The sequence below is a fragment of the Budorcas taxicolor genome, chromosome 2, assembly GCF_023091745.1.
Source record: "Budorcas taxicolor isolate Tak-1 chromosome 2, Takin1.1, whole genome shotgun sequence".
NCBI lineage: Eukaryota > Metazoa > Chordata > Mammalia > Artiodactyla > Bovidae > Budorcas > Budorcas taxicolor.
The window spans coordinates 21,349,807-21,373,594 of NC_068911.1; the positions used below are offsets into that span (position 1 = coordinate 21,349,807).

The 23,788-nt window shown below is 47.8% G+C and overlaps 1 protein-coding gene across 1 annotated transcript in view; it reads right to left on the minus strand.

Annotated features, from left to right (window-relative positions):
* The window catches only part of PRKCB (protein kinase C beta), a 381,711-nt gene extending 359,937 nt beyond the window's left edge, over window positions 1-21,774 (minus strand). Inside the window, exons 1-2 of the mRNA XM_052659473.1 lie at window positions 21,602-21,774; window positions 20,567-20,598 (exon numbers count right to left, since the gene is read on the minus strand). Of these exons, the coding sequence (XP_052515433.1) occupies window positions 20,567-20,598; window positions 21,602-21,774 (205 nt within the window). The remainder of the gene's footprint in view (window positions 1-20,566; window positions 20,599-21,601) is intronic.
* Between the last annotated feature and the right edge of the window lie 2,014 nt (window positions 21,775-23,788).

Sequence of the window (23,788 nt, forward strand, 5' to 3'; positions counted from 1 at the left end):
GCCTACCTGACCATGGTTCCCCCTCCCTCTGCCAGAGCCCTCCACCCACCCAAAGGCTCTCTCCCCGCCAGGCCCTTCGCCTTGGTGACTGGGAACTCAGAATCTGACTTAGACAGAAAGTGAAAGTCGCTCAGTTGTGTCCGACTCTCTACAACCCCATGGACTACACATATACAGTCCATGGAATTCTCCAGGCCAGAATACAGGAGTGGGTAGCCTTTCCCTTCTCCAGGCGATCTTCCCAAACCAGGGATCAAACACAGGTCTCCCACACTGCAGTTGGATCCTTTAGCAGCTGAGCCACCAGGGAAGTCCAAGAATACTGGAGTGGGTAGCCTATCCCTTCTCCAGCGGATCTTCCTGACCCAGGAACTGAACCAGGCTCTCCTGCATTGCAGGCGGATTCTTTACCAACTGAGCTCTTGAGTCCAGTCTGGGCTCTGCAGCTCTCAGGAAAACTCTTCACCCTTCCTAAGCCTGTTTCCTTACCAATGAATGGAAGTGATAATAGGGATGATGGTTCAAAGGGATGAAGTCTGAAATCTCCAGCTCATTGCAAGCCCTCAGATATTAGCTGTCATTCTTGTCACTGTCACCATCATCACCTCTCCACTCCTTTTATGCAGTCCTGAACTCAAATCTATGTTTGAACCTCTAACTTTGGAAACAACTCTTTAACTTTGTGCCTAGTTTTCTCAGCATAAAATGGGAATAATCAAGTAGTAGCCTCCCTGGGCTGTTGTGAAGATTTAAAGGGTTCAGTTCAGTTCAGTCACTCAGTCGTGTCCAACTCTTTGCGACCCCATGGACCACAGCATGCCAGGCCTCCCTGTCCATCACCAACTCCCGGAGTTTACTCAAACTCATGTCCACTGAGTCGGTGATGCCATCCAACCATCTCATCCTCTGTCATCCCCTTCTCCTCCTGCCCTCAATCTTTCCCAGCATCAGGGTCTTTTCAAATGAGTCAGCTCTTTGCATCAGGTGGCCAGAGTAAAAGGGTTAATACACATAAAACACTTAGAACCATGCTGGGAACATAGTAAGTACTCAGTAAATGTCAATGTGAGTCAGCAGCATTTGTAAGACTTACTTGAAGATAGCCAGGAAATGCAAGTTTCCCTGGCCAGTCTTCCCCTGCTGATAGAGACTCTCATGGGAACACACACACTCCAGCAAGAACAGGTCTAACCCAGATTAATTTTTTTCTTCTTATTGTAAATAAATTTATTATTTTTAATTGGAGGATAATTGCTTTACAATATTGTGTTAGTTTCTGCCATACATCAACATGAATCAGCCACAGATATACATATATCCCTTCCCTCTTGAACCTCCCTCCCACCTCCCACTTCCCACCCCATCCCACCCCTCTAGGTTGTCACTGAGCACCAGCCTTGAGGTCCCTCCCTCGTGCAGCAAATTCCCATTGGCTATCTATCTTACACATGGTAATGTATAAAGGTATGTTTCAACATTACTCTTTCAGTTCGTCCCTCTTTTCCTTCCCCAACTGTGACCACAAGTCTGTTCTCTGTCTGCATCTCCACTGCTGCCCTGCAGACAGGTTCATCAGTACCATTTTTCTTTAATTAGGTCTCATTTGTTTATTTTTGTTTTTTCTTGAACCTGATTTTTTTTTTTTTGGTCTCATTTGGAGTGCCTTGGCCCCCAAGTGGCCCTTAGGCCCCAAATCAGAGAAAGCCAAAAGGGAAACACAATGAGGCCAGCTGTCATTTGAGCCCCTACCTATCAAAGACACCAGAGAACAGAAACACAGCCTGAGTTCCAGTGCTCGGAAGGCCCAGCTGGAGGCTGCCCTCGGCAGAGAGGCACCCCGGTGACACAGCCCACCTCTTTGCCTGCATGCTCTTCCCACACCTCCCAGCAGCTCCTTGAGGCCCCCGAACACCTCCTCCTTCCTCCCCCTGTGCTGATTCTGTTCATAAAACACTTCTTCCTCAACCCACATTATCCCCCAGGATAACCAGTTCTCCATCTGCAGAAGAGGGACAGCTCTCTGCCAGCACCTGACGCAGCACTGGGACACTTCGCCCAAGAAGTGTCAGGCAGGCAGTTCCATCAAAACCAATAATTTCACTTATAAAACAAGAAAAACTATCCCACACTGAGAATTCTATGTGGAAAAGTAACTTTCATCAGTGATATGTTTAAAGCTCAAAGAGGATCATTAGAATAATCTTGGGATAGCATGATGGGATGAGAACACAACGTCTAATTTTAAAGGATTGAAAACAATGCACTTATATCATCTCTAAAAATAAGTAAAGCCTCAACAGTCCATGAACCTCAGGAGTCAATTTCACGAGCCTCCAGACCTCTCGTCTGTATTTCTCACAATGACTTTCAAACCACATTGACCGTCACCCACAGTGAGAAACACATTTTATATCTGGCCCAGTTCACACGTGCCTATAAGTGTTCACATGAAATAAAAGTTTTATGAAACCATACTTGTGAATGTAATGCATTCTGATATTTTCAAGTTTTTTTTTTTTCACGGTGTTCACGACCTACCAAATTGATTTCATGACACCCTAATGAGCGATGATCCAGTCTAAGAAACATATTTAAAGGAATTCAAGAAAAGTCCTCCCAGTGTGGAGCTGCAATAAGGTGTAAGGGTGAAGGTCAAGGCACCAAGGTTACAGAGTCCAGGCTTAGAATAAAGCTGGAATCGCCTGTGGCTCAGGAGAGCATGGTGGCAGGAAATAAGGGGAGGCATGTAAACCCATGTCTCTGCCCGGTAGCTAGATGACCATGGGCAAGTCATTCCCGTGTCCTGCTTGGATTAAGCCTACTTAGATTAAGGCTCTCTATATCTCAGTGCTGGAAGATACAGCCTATGAACCTACATGGCAACTAAATCAGTTTTGGGAAGGGACCAAGGATGAAAGCCCACAAGGTTACTAACAGTCAAGGAGACAGGATTTGGAATGTCTCTAAGAGACACCTGGAAGCAGGCTGTGGACCCCACAGAGGATTCCCTAGACCCTCCTCACACCTGCAGGATCAGGGCACTAGTTCCCTCAGAAGGCCAAGGGTTCAGAGTCCTCCCTAGAACTCCTCCCTTGAAGAAGAAAGCTGCCTTAGGCTTCCCTGGCAGCTCAGTGGTCAAGAATCCACCTGCCAATGCAGGAGACACGGGTTCGATCCCTGGTCCAGAGAGAACCCACATGCCGTGGAGCAACAAAGCCCAAGCTCCACAATTGCTGAGCCGGTGCACCTGAAACCTGTGCTCTCCAACAAGAGAAGCCCACAGATGCAGTGAGAGCGTAGCCCCCACCCGCTGCAACTAGAGAAAACCCCACACAGAAACAAAGACCCAGCACAGCCTCAAGTGAATAAGTAATTTGAAAAAGAAGCAAGCCGCCTTGCCCAGGGTAATTCCAGCTCCCCAAGAGCAGCCCACAGCCAGTGCCCACTGGGTGCAGATCCCACTGTCCCATTTCTGAAGGACCATCACAGCTCCGGCCACCAGACTGGCTTTGGCCTCTATTACAACAACTGCACTGCCGTTCAACTTCTCCCTTCTCTGCTGCCCTCCCTCCCTTACAGATGTTGTTCCCAAGAGCTCCTCCTCCTATAAGCCACCTGTCTGCAAATCTCCGTCTCTGAAGACAAAGCTGCAATGACATTGGCCAGGGTCACAGGAGGACATTTAAGTAAAAATGGTTCCTTTAGGATATTTGTCAAAGATGTTTTTGAGAACTGTTTTTCAGAACTAACACTTAAGGAGTTTTTTTGCATTCCAGGTCTCATTCAATCCACGCGGCATCCTGGGAGGTGGGCTCTGTGTTGTTACCTCCATTTCACAGATGAGGAAACCAGAGATTCGAGGGGTTAAGAAAGGCACCCAAGTCCTCACATGCGATCAGTGGAGGGGCTGAGGTCTGAACTCAAGCCCTAGTCCTCATCCCACTCCACTGAAGCACTGTGATCACACGGGCCACATGGAATGACACGGATTCACTCACGTCTGTCTCCTTCTCAAGTCTCTCCCTCCTCAATGGCAGAGGCCTCGTGTTATGGATCTTAAGTACTCAGTGTAGTGCCAAGTCCACAGCAGGACCCGGGTGGTAGTAATGTGACAATATTTGGTGGTATACTCAGTAGTGATGGTGGTAGCAGTCAGCGCTTTGTGTGCACTAAGCCCTGGGCTATGCCCTTTACATAAAGCATTTGGCCCTTTCATTTCTCTGTGACTTGAGTCGTTTTATGATGTCTAAGTGGTGAGTGGGCTTTCCTGGTGGCTCAGCAGTAAAGAGCCCATCTACCAATGCAGGAGACGCAGGTTTGATCCCTGGGTCTGGAACATCCCTGGGAGAAGGAAATGGCAACCCACTCCAGTATTCTTGCCTGGGAAATCCCATGGACAGAGGAGCCTGGCAGACAACAGTCCTTGGGGTCCCAGAGACAGACACGACGCAGCAACTAAACAACAGCAAAGCTCACTTGGGACCCGCCACAGATTCAAGTTCAGTCTGGCACATGTGCACTGTGCTGGAGCTAAGGAGCATGAGGGCCAGTGAGACTGGCCTGGTAGGGTTCCCCAAAATGCCACACAGTCTTTGTGGCTTTTCCCATCAAGAGGAAGAGGCTCTTCCCTTTTTCTTTCTTCCTTTATTTCTCGGGTGGACTTGTTATCTGCTTTCACTAAGAGAATATGGGAGAAGTGCCACTGTGCAAGTTTTAAGCCTAAACTTCAAGAGGCCCTGCAGCTGCTTCTCATGCACTGGGAATGCACCCACCACCATGTGGCCGAGCTCAGGCCAGCCTGCTGAAGATAAGACCACCTGGAGAAAAGCCTCAGGTGTCTAGGTGTGCCTGCTCAGGCCCCAGACACAAAAAGCCAATCCTTGCCTGGATCAGAAGGACCGCCCAGCTGAGCCCAGCCCAAATTATTGACCCACAGAAACATGAGCTAAATAAAATGGTGGTGGTGTGAAGCCACTAAGGACTGGTTTGCTAAACACCAGATAACTGTGTCCAGTCAAATATCCAAAAGTAGAACCACCAAAGGATTCTTCCATAGGAGAGATGACGAATGAGCAAAAGACTTTTCCAAAGAAGTAACTGAGTGAGCTCATCTCTGACTCAAACCACAGTGCTTGCAATGTCCACTGGCAACCAGAAGCGGCGAGAAATCTGACTGGCTGGAAAACTGGAAATTCTGACAAGAACCAGATTGTTCTACTGGCTAAAAGCAAAAAAAAGAGCATCTCTTTATCTCACCCTTAGCAACACAAACCGACTGTGTTCTCCTCCAAACATCCCCGCCTGTGTTTGATGAGATAAAGAGGCCTAGCATTTCACTTCTCAGGTTTAAAGCAGTCAAGTTAGAGGTAAAACCAAATACACCAGCTCCAAGGAAGTCAAAGGAAACCATGGCTCTGGGGGCTTGAGGAGGGTTCACTGTTTCTCAGCAGGCACCCATTTGCTTTTACTCCCGAGCTAGTCAACACATCCCAGGACCCCCTGAGGCTGATGCACCCCTGTGCCCAAGCTCCGGCCAAGAGAATGTGAGCAGAAGCAAGACGCGTCCCTTCCAGGCTGAAGTGGCTGTGAAATGAGTGTGCTTTCTCATATTCCCTTTCCCCATCCTCCTGCCCAGTGGCAAGTGACCTGGGTGCCTGGGAGGGAGGCTGCCTGACCAGGATCGCCTGCAGTGGATCTGTGCCATGAATGAGAAATAAATGCTTCCCATCAAGCCACAGAGGTGTCAGGGCTTATCTGTTACAGCAGCTTTCACACTCTGACTAATACCTTAGCAAAAAGAGAATGTTTTAAATGCAAGCCTGAAAAGTAGGTTATGAGCTCAAGTTCTCCTGGTAATAACAGAGCCGCATTACTGGGTGGGAAAACTGTCAGGATGCCCTGGCTTCCTTGTTCTACAGTTTGCAATGGATGGGCAACATTGACATGAAAAGCAGATGTCCCCCCAAGAAGGCAAACGGCACCATCCCTCTGTGGTTGACTCCAGAAGGTGCTTGTCTCCTCTACAGATTTCACTTCTGTGTGTAGAACTGAAAAAGTCCCCACTAACATTTCTCAGATTCTCAGTGACTTAAAGCTCTGTGCTTTTTTTGGCTGCATCACATGACTTGTGGGATCTTATTTCCCCAACCAGGGCTTGAACCCATGTCCTCAGCAGTGAAAGGGCAGAGTCCTAACCACTAGACCACCAGGAAATTCCCAAAGCTCAACGTTTTTTAAATGTTTTTGTTGAAGTGTAATATCATAAGAGAAGATGGGTACAAGTCTGCAGCTCAATGGATGGTCATAATCTGAACCCACCGTGTAACCAGCACCCAGATCAAGAAACAACATCGCCCATACCCTGGTGTCCCCTCTTAGTCCCCACCAGTCTTCCTGTAGGTAATCACCATCCGAACTGCTATCACCTATGATTACTACAGATGATTACTTTCATCTGTTCCTGAACTTCAAGTACATGGAATTCCACGGAACATACTCTTGTGCATCTGGCGTTTTTTGCTAGTCATCCATGTCGTATACAGCTGGCGTTTACTCACTCTCATTACTGTACAGTATTCCACTGTGCACTGCTGATGGCCATTTTAGTAGCTTCCAGTTTATATACTGTTACAGGAAATTATTGTCACTCTAGCCTACCGGGGTCCTAAAGTCAGGGACTTCAGTGAAGAAACTCTTTGTCTTTACCAAGAAAGATGGCCAAAGCTGAGGTTAAGACTGAAGCATTCACATACTTCTGAAAATCACTCAACAGGCTTTAATGAGGACAATTTTTGTTGTTGTTCAAACAAAAATGATCAGAGGTTGTAAACCAGGAAGTGATGCGCTCTTTAGGAAAACTGTAGATCAAGCGACAGCAAATAAAACCCAAATCAAATGACTCCCTCAGTGGACTTACGTTCCCCATACCATGCATTTAAGAGGCATCTATCTACGAGTACACACCACGTGCCAGGTATGGATCTGGGTACTCTAGGAACAGCAGGGAGTGAGAGATGGAGTCCCACCTCTCTGGAAACTTATATTCTAGTGGGGAAGACAAACACTAAACAGTCAAATAAACATACAATTAGAATATGGAGGGGCTTCTGTGGTGGTCCGGTGGTTAAGAATCTATCTTCTAACGCAGGGGACACAGGTTCGATCCTTGGTCAGGGGACTATTAATAAGATTCCACATGCCGTGGAGCAACTAAGCTCACACACAGCAACTACTGAGCCCCTACGTATCACAGCTAGAAAGAAGCCTGGGTGCCGCAAGGGAGGTCACACAAGATGCAACTAGAACCTGATGCAGCTAAATAAATAAATGTCTATTTTTTTCTTAGAAAATGTGAAAGTGACAAGGGGTTATGAGATTGTACCAGGGGAGAACCTGATTTGGAAGATCAAGGAAGGCTTCTCTGAAGAAGTGACAGCTGAACTAAATTCTGAACAATGAGTAGTAGGAGGGTAGTGGAGTCAGAAGAGAGGGGAGAGCGATTCAGGCTCAAGATGGAGCAGGTGCAAAAGCCCTGGGCTGGGCAGAGCTGTGTCATACTGAACAAGACCAGCTGGAGTCTTCAGCTAGAAACTGAAATGCAAGTTGCAACGTGGTTCAAAGAGAGGCGTGTGAGGGCCCAGAGAAGGCAGTTTATCATCTTGTTGGGAGGCAAGATGAATGCTCCCGAGTCAAGGACATGATGCAAGCATGAAGGTGCTTACATGTCATGGTCAAGAGCACTCGGGGAAACCAACAGTGGATTTGAGGGTGGAGCCTCAGCTGCGGTCAGAGAGGCGATTTGAACGTGGCTGAGCTCAGCGCTCTCCGTGCTAGCTTCCATATGCCTATATTCTAGTGGGGAAGACAAACACTAAACAGTCAAGTAAACATACAGTTAGAATACGGAGGGGCTTCTGTGGTGGGTCGGTGGTTAAGAATCTATCTTGTAACGCAGGGGACACAGGTTCGATCCTTGGTCAGGGAATCTTAAGGATGCTGACTTAATCCTGGAACAACGAGGAGCAAGCCACCAAAATGGAAGATGGTCCTTCCCCACCCTATATGCCAATGCTGCTTCCCAAAGAATAATGTTGCCCCAGATAGAACTATTAGTACCTCCAACCATACATTTTTCCAGGCACACAAAAAAATCCAGATAACTATCAAAATTCTCCTTTGCCACATTGCCTAAACTCTAAAGAATGGACCCCACCTTTAGGGAGGGAAGGTCTTCAAAATAAGGCTATTCCATAAGAATCAGCACCCCCACCATCACATCAAGAGAAGAGATAGTCCTGCAGACCTCACCCTCTATCTTCACCCACATTATATAGGAGTCTTCTTCAAAGGGCATGGTAGACATCCCACCCACAGCCTAAAGGGACCCCCAAATTTTAAAGGGAAACTGGTCCAAAATCTATTTAAAGTTGAAATGCCATCAACACGTTTTCAAAATGAGGCAGCAGGTGAGGCAATCACAGATTTCAATTCAATTCAATTTCAGTTTCAATTCTGAGGTTTGCCACCAATGAAAGCATTGAAAGCCAGGAAGCTAGCCCGGAGAGCGCTGAGCTCAGCCACGTTCAAATCGCCTCTCTGACCGCAGCTGAGGCTCCACCCTCAAATCCACTGTTGGTTTCCCCGAGTGCTCTTGACCATGACATGTAAGCACCTTCATGCTTGCATCATGTCCTTGACTCGGGAGCATTCATCTTGCCTCCCAACAAGATGATAAACTGAGTTAAGGACAAGACAGAGTCCAGCCGTGGAAATAATGGAATCGACTGTGTTGATCAAGTACTTACTGTGTATCAGCAAGGAGCTCAGGAAACACCGGCCACAAGCCCTATAAACTAGGTTCTAATGACAGCCTTTGACCTCTGAAAAAACCAAAAGCTCAAAGAGCTTCAGCAACATGATCAAGGTCCCATATGTGTGTACTCATTCGCTCCGTCGTGTCCAACTCTTTGCAACCCCATGGACTGTAGCCTGCCAGCTTCCCTGTCTGTGGAATTGTCCAGGTAAAAGCGGGTTGCCATTTCCTACTCCAGGTGATCTTTCCAACCCCAGGGATCAAAACTGCATCTCTTGCGTCTCCTGCATTGCCAGGCGGATTCTTTACCACTGCACCACCTGGGAAGCCCACTATAAGAAGCCAAGATTTAGGAACTTCCCAGTGGTTAAGTCTCTGTGCTTCCAATGCAGGGGGCATGGGTTCCATCCCTGGGTGGAGAACTGAGATCGCATGTGCCACCCGGCAGAAAAAAAAAGAAGCCAAAATTTACATTGACGCCATCCTGTCTCCAAAGCACAAATCCTTTATCTCCAGTGGAACATGTGCTCAATAAACACGAGCTGGGTGCGTGAGAACAGGAGAGAAGGAGAAAAGGAGTAGGAGGATTCCTTCTAGAGACAACATCATTCTGTGGCCTTCTACGATTAAAGATGCAGTGAAGAGTGATATCCCTATTGTTAGAACCATAAAAATAACCCAGTAACCACCTCCCAAAATAGAATCATCAATATGACTGACACGAAAATCCAAATGTCTCTTTAGGATGTGAAAAATAGCAGCAGCCCCTCCACGCTCTGGGAACAACCCCCCCACACACACACCCCCACCCATCAACACCAGCACTGCTTCTAAATGGTCATTTCAGTTTCTCTTATCTGACCTCCAACCCCACCAGCCTGGAATTTCAGGAACTGAGTCACAGCAATTATAGTTTCAGAATACATCTCATTCTCTTTTTTGAACATTTGGCCATCTCACTCACCCCCACACATCCCGCTCTACAGCAATGACAACAGTCACTTCCTAGTCACTATGCTCCCTCACAAGGTCCAGACACCCCCCCAGCCCCCCACATGACGTTGCCCTCCCACCAGCTCCTCCTGCACACACACCCCCCACTTCCTGTTCCCGCAGGAGCCCCGTTCACTCTTCCAGGGCTTACCATTGCTCTCCTCTGCCCAAAACACCCACCCTAGCCCCCAAACCCCTGTCAATCTGGGAACTCCCACTCCTGCTGGAAGATTGTTCCCAAATGTCAGCTCCAGTGTGGAATCTTCTCCTCTCCTCCCAGGAGTACGGATGTCATTCAAAGCCTTTTCACACCCTTGGTGTAATACTTCACATTTATGTACCGGAAGTAACTGGTCCTGCTGTTCTCCTCTCCCCTCCAAAGACCAGAGAGATTTCAAGGGCAAGCACAGTGTCTTCTTTCTTTCCAAAGCCCGCAGTGCAACCTGATGTTATACAATGTATTTCTTCTAAGTTACTTAATTGCTGTTCTTCTAATAAACGTCCCTGAGGGCAGCGGCTCTGGCTCCTTTACTGCTCCTTTAGTTTTAGTTCCCAGCACAGTACCCGATTCATGGAAGGCACTCAATAAATATTTACTGAATGAATGGACAGATGGACAGATGGACAGATAGATGGGGAAATGGCTGGATGGATAGATGGATGGAGGATGGAATGGAAAAACAGCTGGGTGGATAGAGGAATGGATTGGTGGGTGAATGGGTAGATGGATAGATAGCTGTGAAAGTGAAAGTGAAAGTCAGTCTTTTCCGACTCTCTGCAACTCTATGGAGTATACAGTCCATGGAATTCTCCAGGCCAGAATTCTGGAGTGGGTAGCCTTTCCCTTCTGCAGGGGATCTTCCCAATCCAGGGATCAAACCCAGGTCTCCCACATTGCAGGTGGATTCTTTACCAGCTGAGCCACAAGGGAAGCCCAAGAATACTGGAGTGGGTAGCCTATCCCTGCTCCAGCAGATCTTCCTGATCCAGGAACTGAACCAGGGTCTCCTGCATTGCAGGTGAACTCTTTACCAACTGAGCCATCAGGATAAGTGTATAAAGGCAGGATCATATTTCACCAGCCCAGGGTCACAAGGCCATGGAAAGACAAAGCCAGGATAGGAAATTGTGTCTGTTTGATTTCTGAGCCTTCACTAGCAAGTCCAATTTTCACTGCCTATCTACAGACCCAAAGTTTGGTTAACTGGGCAGTGGCAAGGTGAAAGAAGAGTCTAGAATTTCCCCCAGGAACATTGTAACTGTTGAGCAAAGTTAATTTCTGTTTACTAAGCGAATGCCAAGACTCAATAAGGAGGATCAGAACCCTCCTAGTCTGGATCAAAGTTCCCCTTATGACCCAGTAGGACTAATTTTTGCGTGTGGGCTACAGGGGAAAGAGACATCCAAAAGACATAAACAAGCAAGCAAAGGACAATTACTGGGACTGACATATATACACTACCGTGTGTAAAATAAATAGCTAGGGGCAACGTGCAATATAGCACAGGGAACTCAGCTGGCTGCTCTGTGATGACCTAGAGGGGCGGGATGGGGAAGAGGGTGGGAGGGAAGTCTAAGAGGGAGAGGACACACACACACACACAGCTGATTCCGTCTGATGTACAGCAGAAAGCAACACAACACTATAAAGCGACCACGTGTGTACGCTAAGTCACTTCAGTCATTGTCCGACTCTTGCCAATCATACCGACCGTAGCCCGCCAGGCCCCCTCTGTCCATGGGAGTCTCCACGTAAGAATATCGGAGTGAGTTGCCATTTCCTCCTCCAGGGCATCTCCCCAACTCGGGGATTGAATCCGCATCTCATGTCTCCTGCATTGGCAGGTGGGTTCTTTACCACTACTGCCACCTGGGAAGCCCCATAAAACCACTATACCCTTATTTAAAAAATAAAGAAAGAAAGTAAAAAAGAAAAGGTAGCAACAACGGCAACGATAACAACAGTAATATTAATAAAGGCTATCATCCTGAATAAAGGCTATCATCCCTTCCAGACACTGTCACAGTCTGAACTGCTGTGCCTTTCAATTCTGTGCAACACACCTTCCCTGCAACACCAAACATTTCTGGGAAGACACTGAAACCACCCCTTCCTGACTCACAAGGAGGAAGACCCAGTAAGAAGTGAGGCCCAGAGGTAGAACAGCATGAGGCTCAACATTAGTTAAAAGTGGATTACAGGTAGAAACTGATACACCGGTATGTTTCTATAATTCCCTGTAGCCCCTTTATTTGAAAAAAAAAAAAAAAAACTTACAAAGGACTCAGATTTGTATGAGAGAGACTGAGACTTTCTTCTTGAAGCAATCAGAAAGATGGAAAGAGAACTGACAAAGGATCTTCCTCTACATGTGAGTCAAGGCTGCTTTCTGTGAAATTACTTAAAAATTATCTTCCCCACAAGAGAAAACACGCTGTCCAAGCCAATGGGACGAAGCAGCAATGGGAAACCAGTCATGGACCCAGGGTGAGGAAGGTGTTCAGCAGCAAATGCAGGTAATCTTGTGCCCCTGAAAACTGGCTTTTAGCACACCAATGCCTTTCACTGATAGCTTTTGCTTGCTCTCTCTCTCTCTCTTTAATTGAAATATAGTTGATTTCCAATGTTCAGTTAGTTTCTGGTGTACAGCAGAGCGACTCAGTCGCACACTTCTGTATCTTGTAATGAACTGAAAAGAATCTCTGTGTGTACACACACACACACGTATAATTGCTCTGTTCTCAGTCTGTTGCCTCAGACTTGCCCCTCCATCTCTGAAATGGTGATTTTTCTCCTTTAGAACAACCTCAAACAGCAATCCCTGAACAAAAAGGAAGCCAGCTCATCACCTGAGTTATTAGCTAAGAGGAGACAACGTTCTCTGTCTGTCAAACTGAGAGAGAAGCCATCTTAACGTAATTGTCTAATTCTACTCAATATTCACCGTACTTGCAACCAAGGCACAAATAGATTCAGGGCGTCTCCACAGAATGTCACAGAGATAAGACCTCCTGTGTATCTTTATCTAGGATATGAGCAGCTTCACAATACAGATTTTTTTTAGCTCCAGTTCCTTGACAACTCAGACTTTCTCAGATTACCTCGAAGAATGAGAAGTTGTTTTGATTTTTAATTCCCTGACTCCATCCCAACTGTTACATAGGTTAGCATCCCCTGCATGCCCACACATCACGCTGAACATCCCCTTCAAAGTCCTTAACAAGAGAGAAGTTTTTTATTGGAGTATAATTGCTTTGCAATGGTGTGTTAGTTTCTGCTGCACAATGAAGTGTGAACGCAGTGTGGAAGCAGCTATATGCAGACACAGATCCCCTCCCTCTGGACCTCCCTCCCACCCACCCCCGTGTCAGCCCTCTAGGTCTTCACAGAGCACCGTGCTGCGCTTCCTGTGCTTTCCAGCAGGTTCCCGCTAGCTATTTTACGCAAAGCAGTGCATATATGCCAGTCAGTCTCCCAAGTCGTCCCGGCCTCTCCTTTCCCCTCCTCTTTGCCCACATGCTTGTTCTTTCATCTGTATCTCTATTCCTGCCCTGGAAATAGGTTCATCTTTACCGTTTTTCTAGACACCACATGTATGCATTAATATATGATACGTTTTTTCTAACAAGAGTGAAATTAAATATTGCTGCAATGATTTGTATCGACAGAATGTCTTATCTCTCCCATTACACTGGAAGCCCCACGACAATAAGAATCTTCTCAATCTCATTCACCATTGTGCTCCTGCCATCTAACATAATTCCTGACACACGGAGTTTAATGAGTGAATACTTTTTGGAAAGAAGGAAGGATGGATGGATGGATGGATAAATGGATGGATGTGGTAAACAGACAAATTTCCCACCAGATTTCCAAGCATTCATCACACCTCCAAATGCCACCTGTAAACACTCTGGATTTTGTATATGCTATTAAAAGGTCAACAGTCTATCACACAATTTTTTTTACTTTTGTACTACTTTATTTTTTAACCATGTGTGTTTCAAACAACCCCCCCCCCCCCCATAAAGATAAGTGTCTAAAAAGAAAGATGAGCAGGACACAAGGTTGCTATTTCCTTGGGGTCTCTCTGGATCCACTCTGATGGGGACCAGTGAGGCCTCATCTGTTTCTGGTATGTGTCTTTAGAACATAAGTAAGTGCTGGACCAAGTGGTAAGCAGGGCCTCCTTCCCACCTCATCACCAAATCCCCTTCTCACCTGCCTCTTTTCTCTCTAATTTTATCCATTTTCTTATCTTTTGTCAGTTTTTATGTCCTCTTTTCTTTTAAATTTAATCTTAAATTTGGTATTTCATATTAAGAGTTAGGAGTTGACAAAGTTAAGTTAAATGCGCTCACATTTGCTGTTCAGTTGCTCAGACACATCTGACTCTTTGTGACCCCAGGGACTGCAGCACGCCAGGCTTCCCTGTCCATCCCCATCTCCCAGAGTCTGCTCACATTAGGATTACTGTGAAACCTACTGCTAGGGTCTAAGGCAGCTCTATCCAACAGAACTTTCTGCGAAGCATTATACAATTTCAATGGAGACACGGGATGAGTGAAGTCAAAGAATCCTTGCAATTAGATCAAATGCCAAGAATGATAAGCGACCAAACTTTTGAAAACATTAGCCACAGATAATGAAATTCTCAGCTGGTTCCCCTCTCCAACCCAGGAATTAATTGGACTGCGAAGACAAAAGACCAGAGGATTAAAATTGTACTTAATAATTTAACTACTTGTAGCTGAAAAGCATCCAAAGGAGATGCATGTTATCAAAATTGTGATATACTGGTCTATTTATGTGTATATGCACGTGTGTGTGTACCTGTGTGCATGTGTAGAGAGAGACAGAGATAGAAACAAAAAGATAGGGAGAAAGAGACAGAGGCAGAGGAAAGAGACCCCAACAGCAAGAACATGTAGAAATTATTTTCAAACCTTCGATTTATCTTTTGACCAGTTAAGTTCTCTGAATCTTTTTCTTTACTGACCCAAATACACCATAAGCATGCTACATCTGCTTCCGGGCAGTACTTGGAGTATCACTGGTACTCAGAAATAATATATTTTTAACGAGTTTCTAATAACCAGTATATCATATCAACTAGATTTTCAAAGGTCATATTTTCCATATTTACTTAGAAAGGCATTCTGTTGCCCAGTGACCAAGCTTCAAGCTCTCCCTGAGTGCTCTACAGCTCAAAATGAATCAGCTGCTGAATTTTCAACAAATCAGCCTTTCTTCTTGTTCAGATTCAACGTTAATCTACCCTTAAAATTTTTTACTTCATTTGGGACTTTGAGCCCCAAATCCCATTTCAGGTGGAAAAAAATTAAAAGTCAAACCAAACAAACACAAATTCTAAAAGCCCGTGTCTTTTATCCACCTGGGACCCCTAGAACACACTCAGAAGAAGCCAAGAGATAAGCGGAGTCTCACTCACAGGCCTCTGGGATCTGCCCCTGGGAAGGGAGAGAAGTGGAATAATAGAGGCTCCAGTAACCTGTAGCCTGACATGTGACTGTACACACAAAAAAGGCCCTCTTGGTACTTCCCTGGTGGCCCAGTGGTTAAAACTCCATGCTTCCAATAGAGGGGGTGCATGTTCAATCCCTGGTCAGGGACCTAAGGATCCCACGTGCTGCATAGCATGGCCAAAAATAGGGGGGCCCTATTAATGATTTTACTGAGAAAGTTCAATGTGAAATTGAAGATATCCTAAGTTCCTAGGGAAAAAATATGCCAAAAATAAAGTGAACGTTTGATTCATCTTTGTTGTTTTTAAAAAGTACATATTCTAATTTCTATGTGCTAACTACAGACTAAAATAAACTTGAATCCTATAAAGTCAATGTTGATGAAACCAGCAATGACTGGATTCATGAAATACTTTGGGGATTTTTAAGAATAATGTCTATTATAAGGTTTTAAAAAAGCAAAGGGAACTATATTCAATATCCTGTGATAAACTATAATGGAAAAGAATATTTAAAAATATGTGCGTAACTGAGTCACTTTGCTGTACAGCAGAGATTTGCACAACATTGTACATCATCTGTACTTCAATAAAAAATAAAAATTAAAAAAGAAGGCTTAAAAACATGTTTTCTAATCTATGCAGGAAAGGGAACAGCTGGTTTATTCATTATAATCATCAATGCTAGGTTTTCATAGTCAGAAAATTAGTGCAGTGGGGTTTTTCTCGTGAGTCCATGGCAAGTTTAGATTTTTCTCACAAGAAGGGTGAGAAAATATAATCTAAGCAAGCTCGCTGTCTGGGGCCAGACTCACTGGTGTCACCTGAAGTCTACAAAGAAACATACCTAAGAAGAAAACCCACCTAAATACATGAAAGTCACATAGTCATTTAATGAGTTCCCGAATTAACTCTGTCCCCTTTTGACACAGTTCCCTACAGCTAAAGAAGTAATAATTATCATCTAACTTAGAATTATTGACAGTGATATTTCTCTTGTACCACTTCATTACTTTTCACCATAACCCTATAAGGTAGGTACCATCAGCCCATTTCACAGCTAAGCAAACTGAGGCCACGACATATGGAAGACTTGCCTGATTTCACACTGTTGTAGGTGGCAGAGCATAGATTCAAACCCAGTTCTTTCTGACTCCAACCACATGCTAGGAATTCTAAATCTCTGTATTTTATTGTCTCCCTATTTCTAACGATGTCACTTTCTTTAAAAAAATTCTTTTTTCCTTCTCTGCCAAACTGCAAAAGCTTCTTGGGGTAAGAGCCTAATTCCACCCAAAGCTTTGTCTTAATTACAACTAAGGCACAAACGGCAGGTCTGCAGCTCCTCTAAAGAATGCTACAGAGACAAGTCTGCCTTGCTTATCTGAGGGGTCTTATTTCTTATTCAGAATTTAGGCAGTTTCATAATAGAGATTCTCAGCTCCTGTCCCCTGTCACCAGAGACATTCTTAAACTACCTCACCGAGAATGCTTTTATAGAAAATACAGAGAGTGGAAACAAAATGGGAGAAATTATGTGGCAGCCACTCTAGATTTTTGTACAAAAGCAAGAAAATCTATTCTTCAGCTCCCTGAGCACACACAAATTTACAGTTTTCCATGGTTTATGGACTTTCCATCCTAGCATCCCCAATTTCCATGGCAGCACCATGAAGCCTGGGGCTCAGTGGTTTCCTTGCCTTATGATCATCCTACACACCTCCTACCCAAGAATGGCAGAGGCTGGATCCCCAGTCCCTTCTGTTTTTGAGATGGGAAAACCCCCACCCTAGCTTTTAGCTGGGAATAGGGCTACCTGAAATTAACATGACATTTCCCACACACTCCTTTGCAGCAGGGTGTGGGTATGTGATTAAGTTCTAGCTAATAGCATTCAGGCAGAAGTATAAGAGGCAACTTCCAGGACAGTGAACATGTGTCTGTCCTTCGCCTTCCTTTACCATTCCTCCCACCGTTGGCTGAAATAAGGATGTGAAGACTGGACAGTCCAGCATCCTTCTTGAACCATGAGATAATTTTCACTTCTGGGATTGTAGAGTGGAAAACTGAAATGAACACAGGACCCTGGCCTTTGGACTTCTGACTTTGGTGACAGAATAAAACCTTAGGCATTTTCTATGCAATGCTGATCCCATTTTAATTAGATTCACCCTGAGGAAATACGCAGTGCCGAAAATGCTTGAATAAGGAATAGCTCTGAGATTCCAAAATTAGTCCCAGGTAATTTTGAGCATATCTGAGAACAATCTTAAGTAAGAAATAAGTGTTAGTTGCTCAGCCATGTCCAACTCTTTGCGACCCCATGGACTGTAGCTCACCAGGATACTCTGTCCTTGAAAATCTCCAGGCAAGAATACTGGAGTGGGTTGCCATTCCCTTCTTCAAGGGATCTTCCTGACCCAGGGATCAAACCCAGGTTTCCTGCCTTGCAGGCAGATTCTTGACTGAGCCACCAAGGGAGCCCCAGGATAAGAGGATAATCTTTCCCTTTCCTCAATATCCCTCAGCATGAAGTCCCAAACAACTCAATTTCAAGGGCTGTCAAATTGCCCCTTCCCCTCTCTTGCTCCTTCCCATCCAGCCCAGTTGGAATATATGAGCAAAGCAGCAACATGAGGTGACCACATGTTCACCGCTGGATTTTGACTATCACATGGCAGCTGGTTTCATAGCAAAGTAACCCTGCAACCCAGTCTCCTCTTACACAAAGCTGCCCCACCACTAGGTTAGTTTGGAGGCAATCCTAGGAGATGATATCTTCTGAGTGCTTAGTCTGTGCTGAGCTCTGGTCCAAGCATCTTACATACTGTTAACAACTTGGAGCCACTTAGCAGTTTTTAAAAGTAGGTGTTGTTGTTACTGGACCCATTTTATAAATGAGGAGCCTGAGGTACAAAGAGGCTAAGTAACACAGCTGTGAAGTCTCAGGCCAAGATCCAAGCCACATGCCCACTACCCTGCTGCTGCTGCTGCTGCTGCTGCTGCTGCTGCTGCTACTAAGTCACGTCAGTCGTGTCCAACTCTGTGCGACCCCATAGACGGCAGCCCAGCAGGCTCCCCTGTCCCTGGGATTCTCCAGGCAAGAACACTGGAGTGGGTTGCCATTTCCTTCTCCAATGCATGAAAGTGAAAGTGAAGTCGCTTAGTCATGTCCAACTCTTCGCGACCCCATGGACTGCAGCCTACCAGGCTTCTCTGTCCATGGCATTTTCCAGGCAAGAGTACTGGAGTGGGTTGCCATTGCCTTCTCCTGCCCACTACCCTACATTGCCTGGAGAGGAGATAAAGAAAAGCGATTTAAAAAATAAAGCATAGCGACCTCTTAAGCTGCCATATTTCGTTAGAAACTTTATTTCTGCCTTAATAGCTGCACCAGAAAATGGTGACCACCGTTCCTTCTTTGAATAAAATGATCTCCCGCTTCAGATGTCTCATTACCTGCATGTTGCAAGCAACGTTCCCACCATTAATAACTGCAGAGCAGGTGGGATGGAAAAGCAGCATAAAAATGTTCAAAAATCACCCCAGACCTCAGCAAGCCACAAAGACAGAAACTGATTCATGAAAGTGGTAGGTAACCTCAAAGATCTACGTGTTCCTGGGCTAAGATACCACTGGCATTCTTGCCCGAGGGGTTAACGTTCTAGAAAACAATCCAACAGTTTGCACCAGGACCAAAATGTTGCCATTTAAAGGGATGTGGGAAATCCTCTCATGCAGTGTGTAAAACTGGGGCTCCAAATCCTGGTAAAGGAAGAGGGGGATGGGGGTCTATGACACTCACCAACTAAGTGGGCTCTGCTCAGATCTCAGGTTAGAGGACACACAAGTCTCAGAAGAAAGCAGTGCCACACTGCAAGCATTCTGTACAACTGACAATGCCACCCACACTCACCAGGGATCACTTCACTTTCTCTGGAGGGTGGAGGTGCTACAACTGAACTGTCAGTCAGTGCTAAGTCACATGTCAGACTCTTTAATATTCAAATGCTTTCTTCCCCTGATTTCTGCCCAGCTCATCAGGGCAATCAACTTGTCCCTAAGACATTCCCCAGAAATGTGACATTTCTCACCAAACTCAGCCATAACTGGTCTAAAAATGGGCACTTTGCAGACCAGAGGTTGAAACTCGAACGCCTTACAGGGGCCAAAACTGGGTGAAGCAGGCCCGGTCATGATCGATTGAGACACAATGGTGAATGTGCACCCTGCCTATGAAAACAGCTGCTCTCAGCTCCAAATGGTAGTTCTAAAAAGAAAGTGGGACCAACAGTCAGCAAACTTGAAGCTGCAAAGTCAGATACGTTTGTGAAATCTTCCGTTCTACAATGTTGACATCAAATTAAAAAAATGTTTGACACCCTAAGGGCTAAACAAGACTACAGGTGATTTGGCATCTGGAGAGAGAATCTGCAGCCAGCGACAGCCGAGTCACCCCTAGGCTGGGCATCCCTGGCTAGGGTCAAGGATCTCAGGCCTGATGCAAGGACCCAGGTAACCAGTCACTTGGAGTCTTCCTGTACCTAGCCGGAAGAGAGAAAGGGCAATTTAAACCAGGATCTGAGAAGCACTCTATCTGGAACCACTTCTTCAGAGAGGGCAGAGGCCCAGGGGACAATCACAGTAGCCTTTCTAGGGGATATACCATCTGCAGAGGCAGAGGCCACCTGTAGAGACCTCCGTGGGGCAAGGGATGTGGAAAGGCATAAGAGCAGGAATTGGTGGGGAAGGGTTTCCCAGGTGGCGCCAGTGGTCAAGAACCTGCCTGCCAATGCAGGAAAGGTAAGGGACACAGGTTCGATCCTTGGGTGGGGAAGATCCCCTGGAGGCAACCCACTCCAGTGTTCTTGCCTGGAGAATCCCATGGACAGAGGAGCCTGGTGGGGTACAGTCCATGGAGTCGCAAGGAGTTGGACATGACTGAAGTGACTTAGCACTCAGGTGCACACTTATCTGGCGAACTGACCAGGCAGGACAGGTTCACTCTTCAGATAACTGCAGGAAGGGAGAAAGGGTGGATACACTTCCTCGGCCAGCTAGGCCTCTCAGCCCCACCAGCCCTTCCTGGATGGAGCATCTCTGCCCCACATACAGCACCCCTTGTATCAATAAGACCTTTCTGTGGTGATGAATTTCTAGTTTGGGAGGTCACTCTGACAGCCGTGGTGCCTTCACTCTGCCTAATTCAGTCCCTTCTAGGAAGTCTTTTTTTTACCTTCTCTTTGCACAAATGGGCCAGAACCCCACAGCCTACCTTGGCACTGGAATCCTTGCTTTCCGAAGCCCCTGCAAAGGCAGAAGGAGGCATGTCAGACAGCCGAGGGGCCCAGCCGCCGGTTAGTTCCCCCGCAGAGTCACCCCACTTCCCCTGCCCCTCTGGCCCAGGTGCAACCTCCCAGCCACAGGCGGGTGCCCAAGAGTCTTCCGCCTTTCAGGGGGAGGGGGAAGGTAGAAGTTCAGCGGTAACCTCCATCTCCCCTCAAAAGGCAGAAGAGAGGAGGTTGCGACCACCAGGTGGCGGGGTGGGGGGAGCGTTTCCGTCGTGGTGGGGGCGGAGGGCAGGCAGGAGATCTGCCCACAGAGATGCCCGCGTACCCTCGGAGAAAGAGAAAAGAAAAAGACGCATCGGGAGGGAGACTGGCAGAGCCCCCGCGGCGGTGGTGTTCCTCGGAGGACAGGGAGGAAGAGAGGACTCCCCATGTCCAGAGGGACCGGGGACCGGAGGGTTCCCGCAGTGATGTGCACCGGGAAACCGAGGAGTGGATGGGAGAACCCAGGCCCGCAGGAAGGGGCAGTAAAGAGATAACACAGGGCGCTGCCCTCGGAGACACGGAGGAGGAGGAAAGGATGCCCTGTGCCCGCAGGGAGCTAGAGAGAGGACACTCAGGGCGCTGCCCCCGGAAAGGAGGGAAGCGGAGTGAGGGTGCCTCGAGCCCGGAAGGAGGCGGAGGGACAGGGAACCCCGTGCGAAAGGGCACTAGAGACGCTGCCCTCCCGGGGAGGGACAGCCGTCCGCGCCGCGGCCCCAGGGCGCTCCGAGGCGGCTGGGAGGGAGACAGGGCAGGAGGCACCCCGCGGTCGGCCGTCTGGGACCGGGGGGAGCGGGAAGCCGCAGGACCGTCCACCGGGCAGTCCAGGGCAGAAGGGTCCGCAGCGGGGAGCTCCGGGGATGCGGGGCTTCTCCTCCCTCAGAGGCGCAGGGCGGAGGGGGGGCGCGGACAAGGGTCCCCGCGCGCGCGGCGCTGCCCTCGGGGCCCCGAGAAGGTGCCCTGCGCCGGCGCGCTCTCACCAGATGAAGTCGGTGCAGTGGCTGCAGAAGGTGGGCTGCTTGAAGAAGCGGGCGGTGAATTTGTGGTTCTTCACCTCGTGCACGTTCTTCTGCCGGAGGGCGCCTTTGCGGGCGAAGCGCACGGTGCTCTCCTCGCCCTCGCTCGGCGGCGGCCCCGCGGCCGGGTCAGCCATCTTGCGCGCGGGGAGCCGGAGCCCGAGAAGTGCCGGTCCGGGGCCGCGGGACCGCGGGCTGCGGGCCCGGGAGGCGCGGAAGCAGGCGGCCGCTCAGGCGCCCGGGGCCGCGGGCGCTTCCTCTGCGCCGGCTCTGGCGGCCGCGGCGCGCGGAGCTGGAGCTGTCACTCGCCCAGCTGCCGCTGTTCGTCCAGCTGCGCTTGGCACCGCTGGCCCCAGCTGCGGGGGAGGGGGGCGGAGCCCCGGGCAGACCCCGCCTCCCTCATTTGCATCGCCTCCAGGCCCCGCCCAGCGCCGCCAGCTGCTTTACATATTAGCACCCCGAGGCTGCCGGCCTCCCAGCAAAGCGTTCTCAGCCGCAGCGCTGCGGCGGCACCGGGGACCGCAGTCTGGAACCGCCAGACCTGAGCCTCGGCCCCCGCGCGCCGCGCACCCCCGACCCTGTCCTCGCCCTGGATTGCAAGAAGGCGATAAGCACCTTGGGGGCGCCCGGGGGAACCGAGAGCGGAAAAAGACTGATGGAGCTGGGGTGGGGTGGTGGGGAGGAAACGGGGGAGCGGTGGGGGGTGGAAAGGGTGGGTGCGACGGTTTCCAACCGAGCTTTTGCAGAGACTGGTACCCATCCACAGCCTGTCTGTGCCATTGGTCACTCTGCACGCGGCTCCTAGAGGGACGGGCTCCCGCTGTCACTCACTCGGAAAGGCCTGTGGCTCCACACACTTACACACAGAGACGCACACACGTACTGCAGAGGGAAGGGAGGAGCAATCATTATTTTATATATACACGTCTAACTCGACCACCAAGACAATTCTTGGCTTTGCTCGCCTGATCGTTTAGAAGAAAACTCCCTACTTTCTGTCCATCCCCTCCACAAAGAGACTCAGTTTCTGTCAACTGTAAAATGGGGCCATTAAAGGGAGTGGGGAGCTGGAGGAGGAATAAATTGGGAGACTGGGCTTGACATATATACATTGCTGCTGCTGCTAAGTCGCTTCAGTCGTGTCCGATTCTGTGCAACCCCGTAGACGGCAGCCCACCAGGCTCCCCCGTCCCTGGGATTCTCCAGACAAGAATACTGGAGTGGTATGCCATTTCCTTCTCCAATGCATGAAAGTGAAAAGTGAAAGTGACATCGCTCAGTCGTGTCTGACTCTTAGCGACCCCATGGACTGCAGCCCACCAGGCTCCTCCGCACATGGAGTTTTCCAGGCCAGAGTACTGGAGTGCGGTGCCATTGCCTTCTCCGAGTATATACACTACTGTATATAAAATAGATAACTAATAAGGACATACAGTGTAGCACAGGGAACTCTCCTCAGAACTCTGTAATGGCCTATTGTTGTTTAGTGGCTCAGTTGTGTCCTACCCTTTACAACCCCATGGACTGTAGCCAGCGAGGCTCCTCTGTCCATGGGATTTCCCAGACAAGAATGCTGGAGTGGGTTGCCATTTCCTTCTCCAGGGGATCTTCTCAATCCAGGGAACCCACGCCTTCTGCATTGCAGGTGGATTCTTTACCACTGAGCCACCAAGGAAGCCTATAATGTTCTATAGGGGAAAAGAATCTTAGAAAAACAAAGAGTGGATATATGTATATATGTATACCTGATTCACTTTACTGTACACCTGAAACTAATACAACATTGTAAGTCAACTATACACCAATAAAAAATGTTTATAGGTGGGGAGGGGGGTTGGGAGAAGCTTAAGAGGCCAGTGTTTCCCCAACTTTCACTCCTGACCCATCTTCACAAATGCTGGTCATATTTGTGCACCATCTAGGGAAAAATATTTATCTAGTTTCTGAGTTTGAATAGCAAGAGGTATACATACTATGAAAAATCTCTCCAGATGCTGCCACTTGCCCGAAACACCTGCGCCTGAGGCCTTCTTTTGTTTATGGGAGATTACCAAATGTTAGAGAGATGTTAAAGACACACTAATATCCAACTGGGACTCTCCCCTGGATGGAATCTGAAAGATAGAAACCAACCGAAAAGTGATAATTATC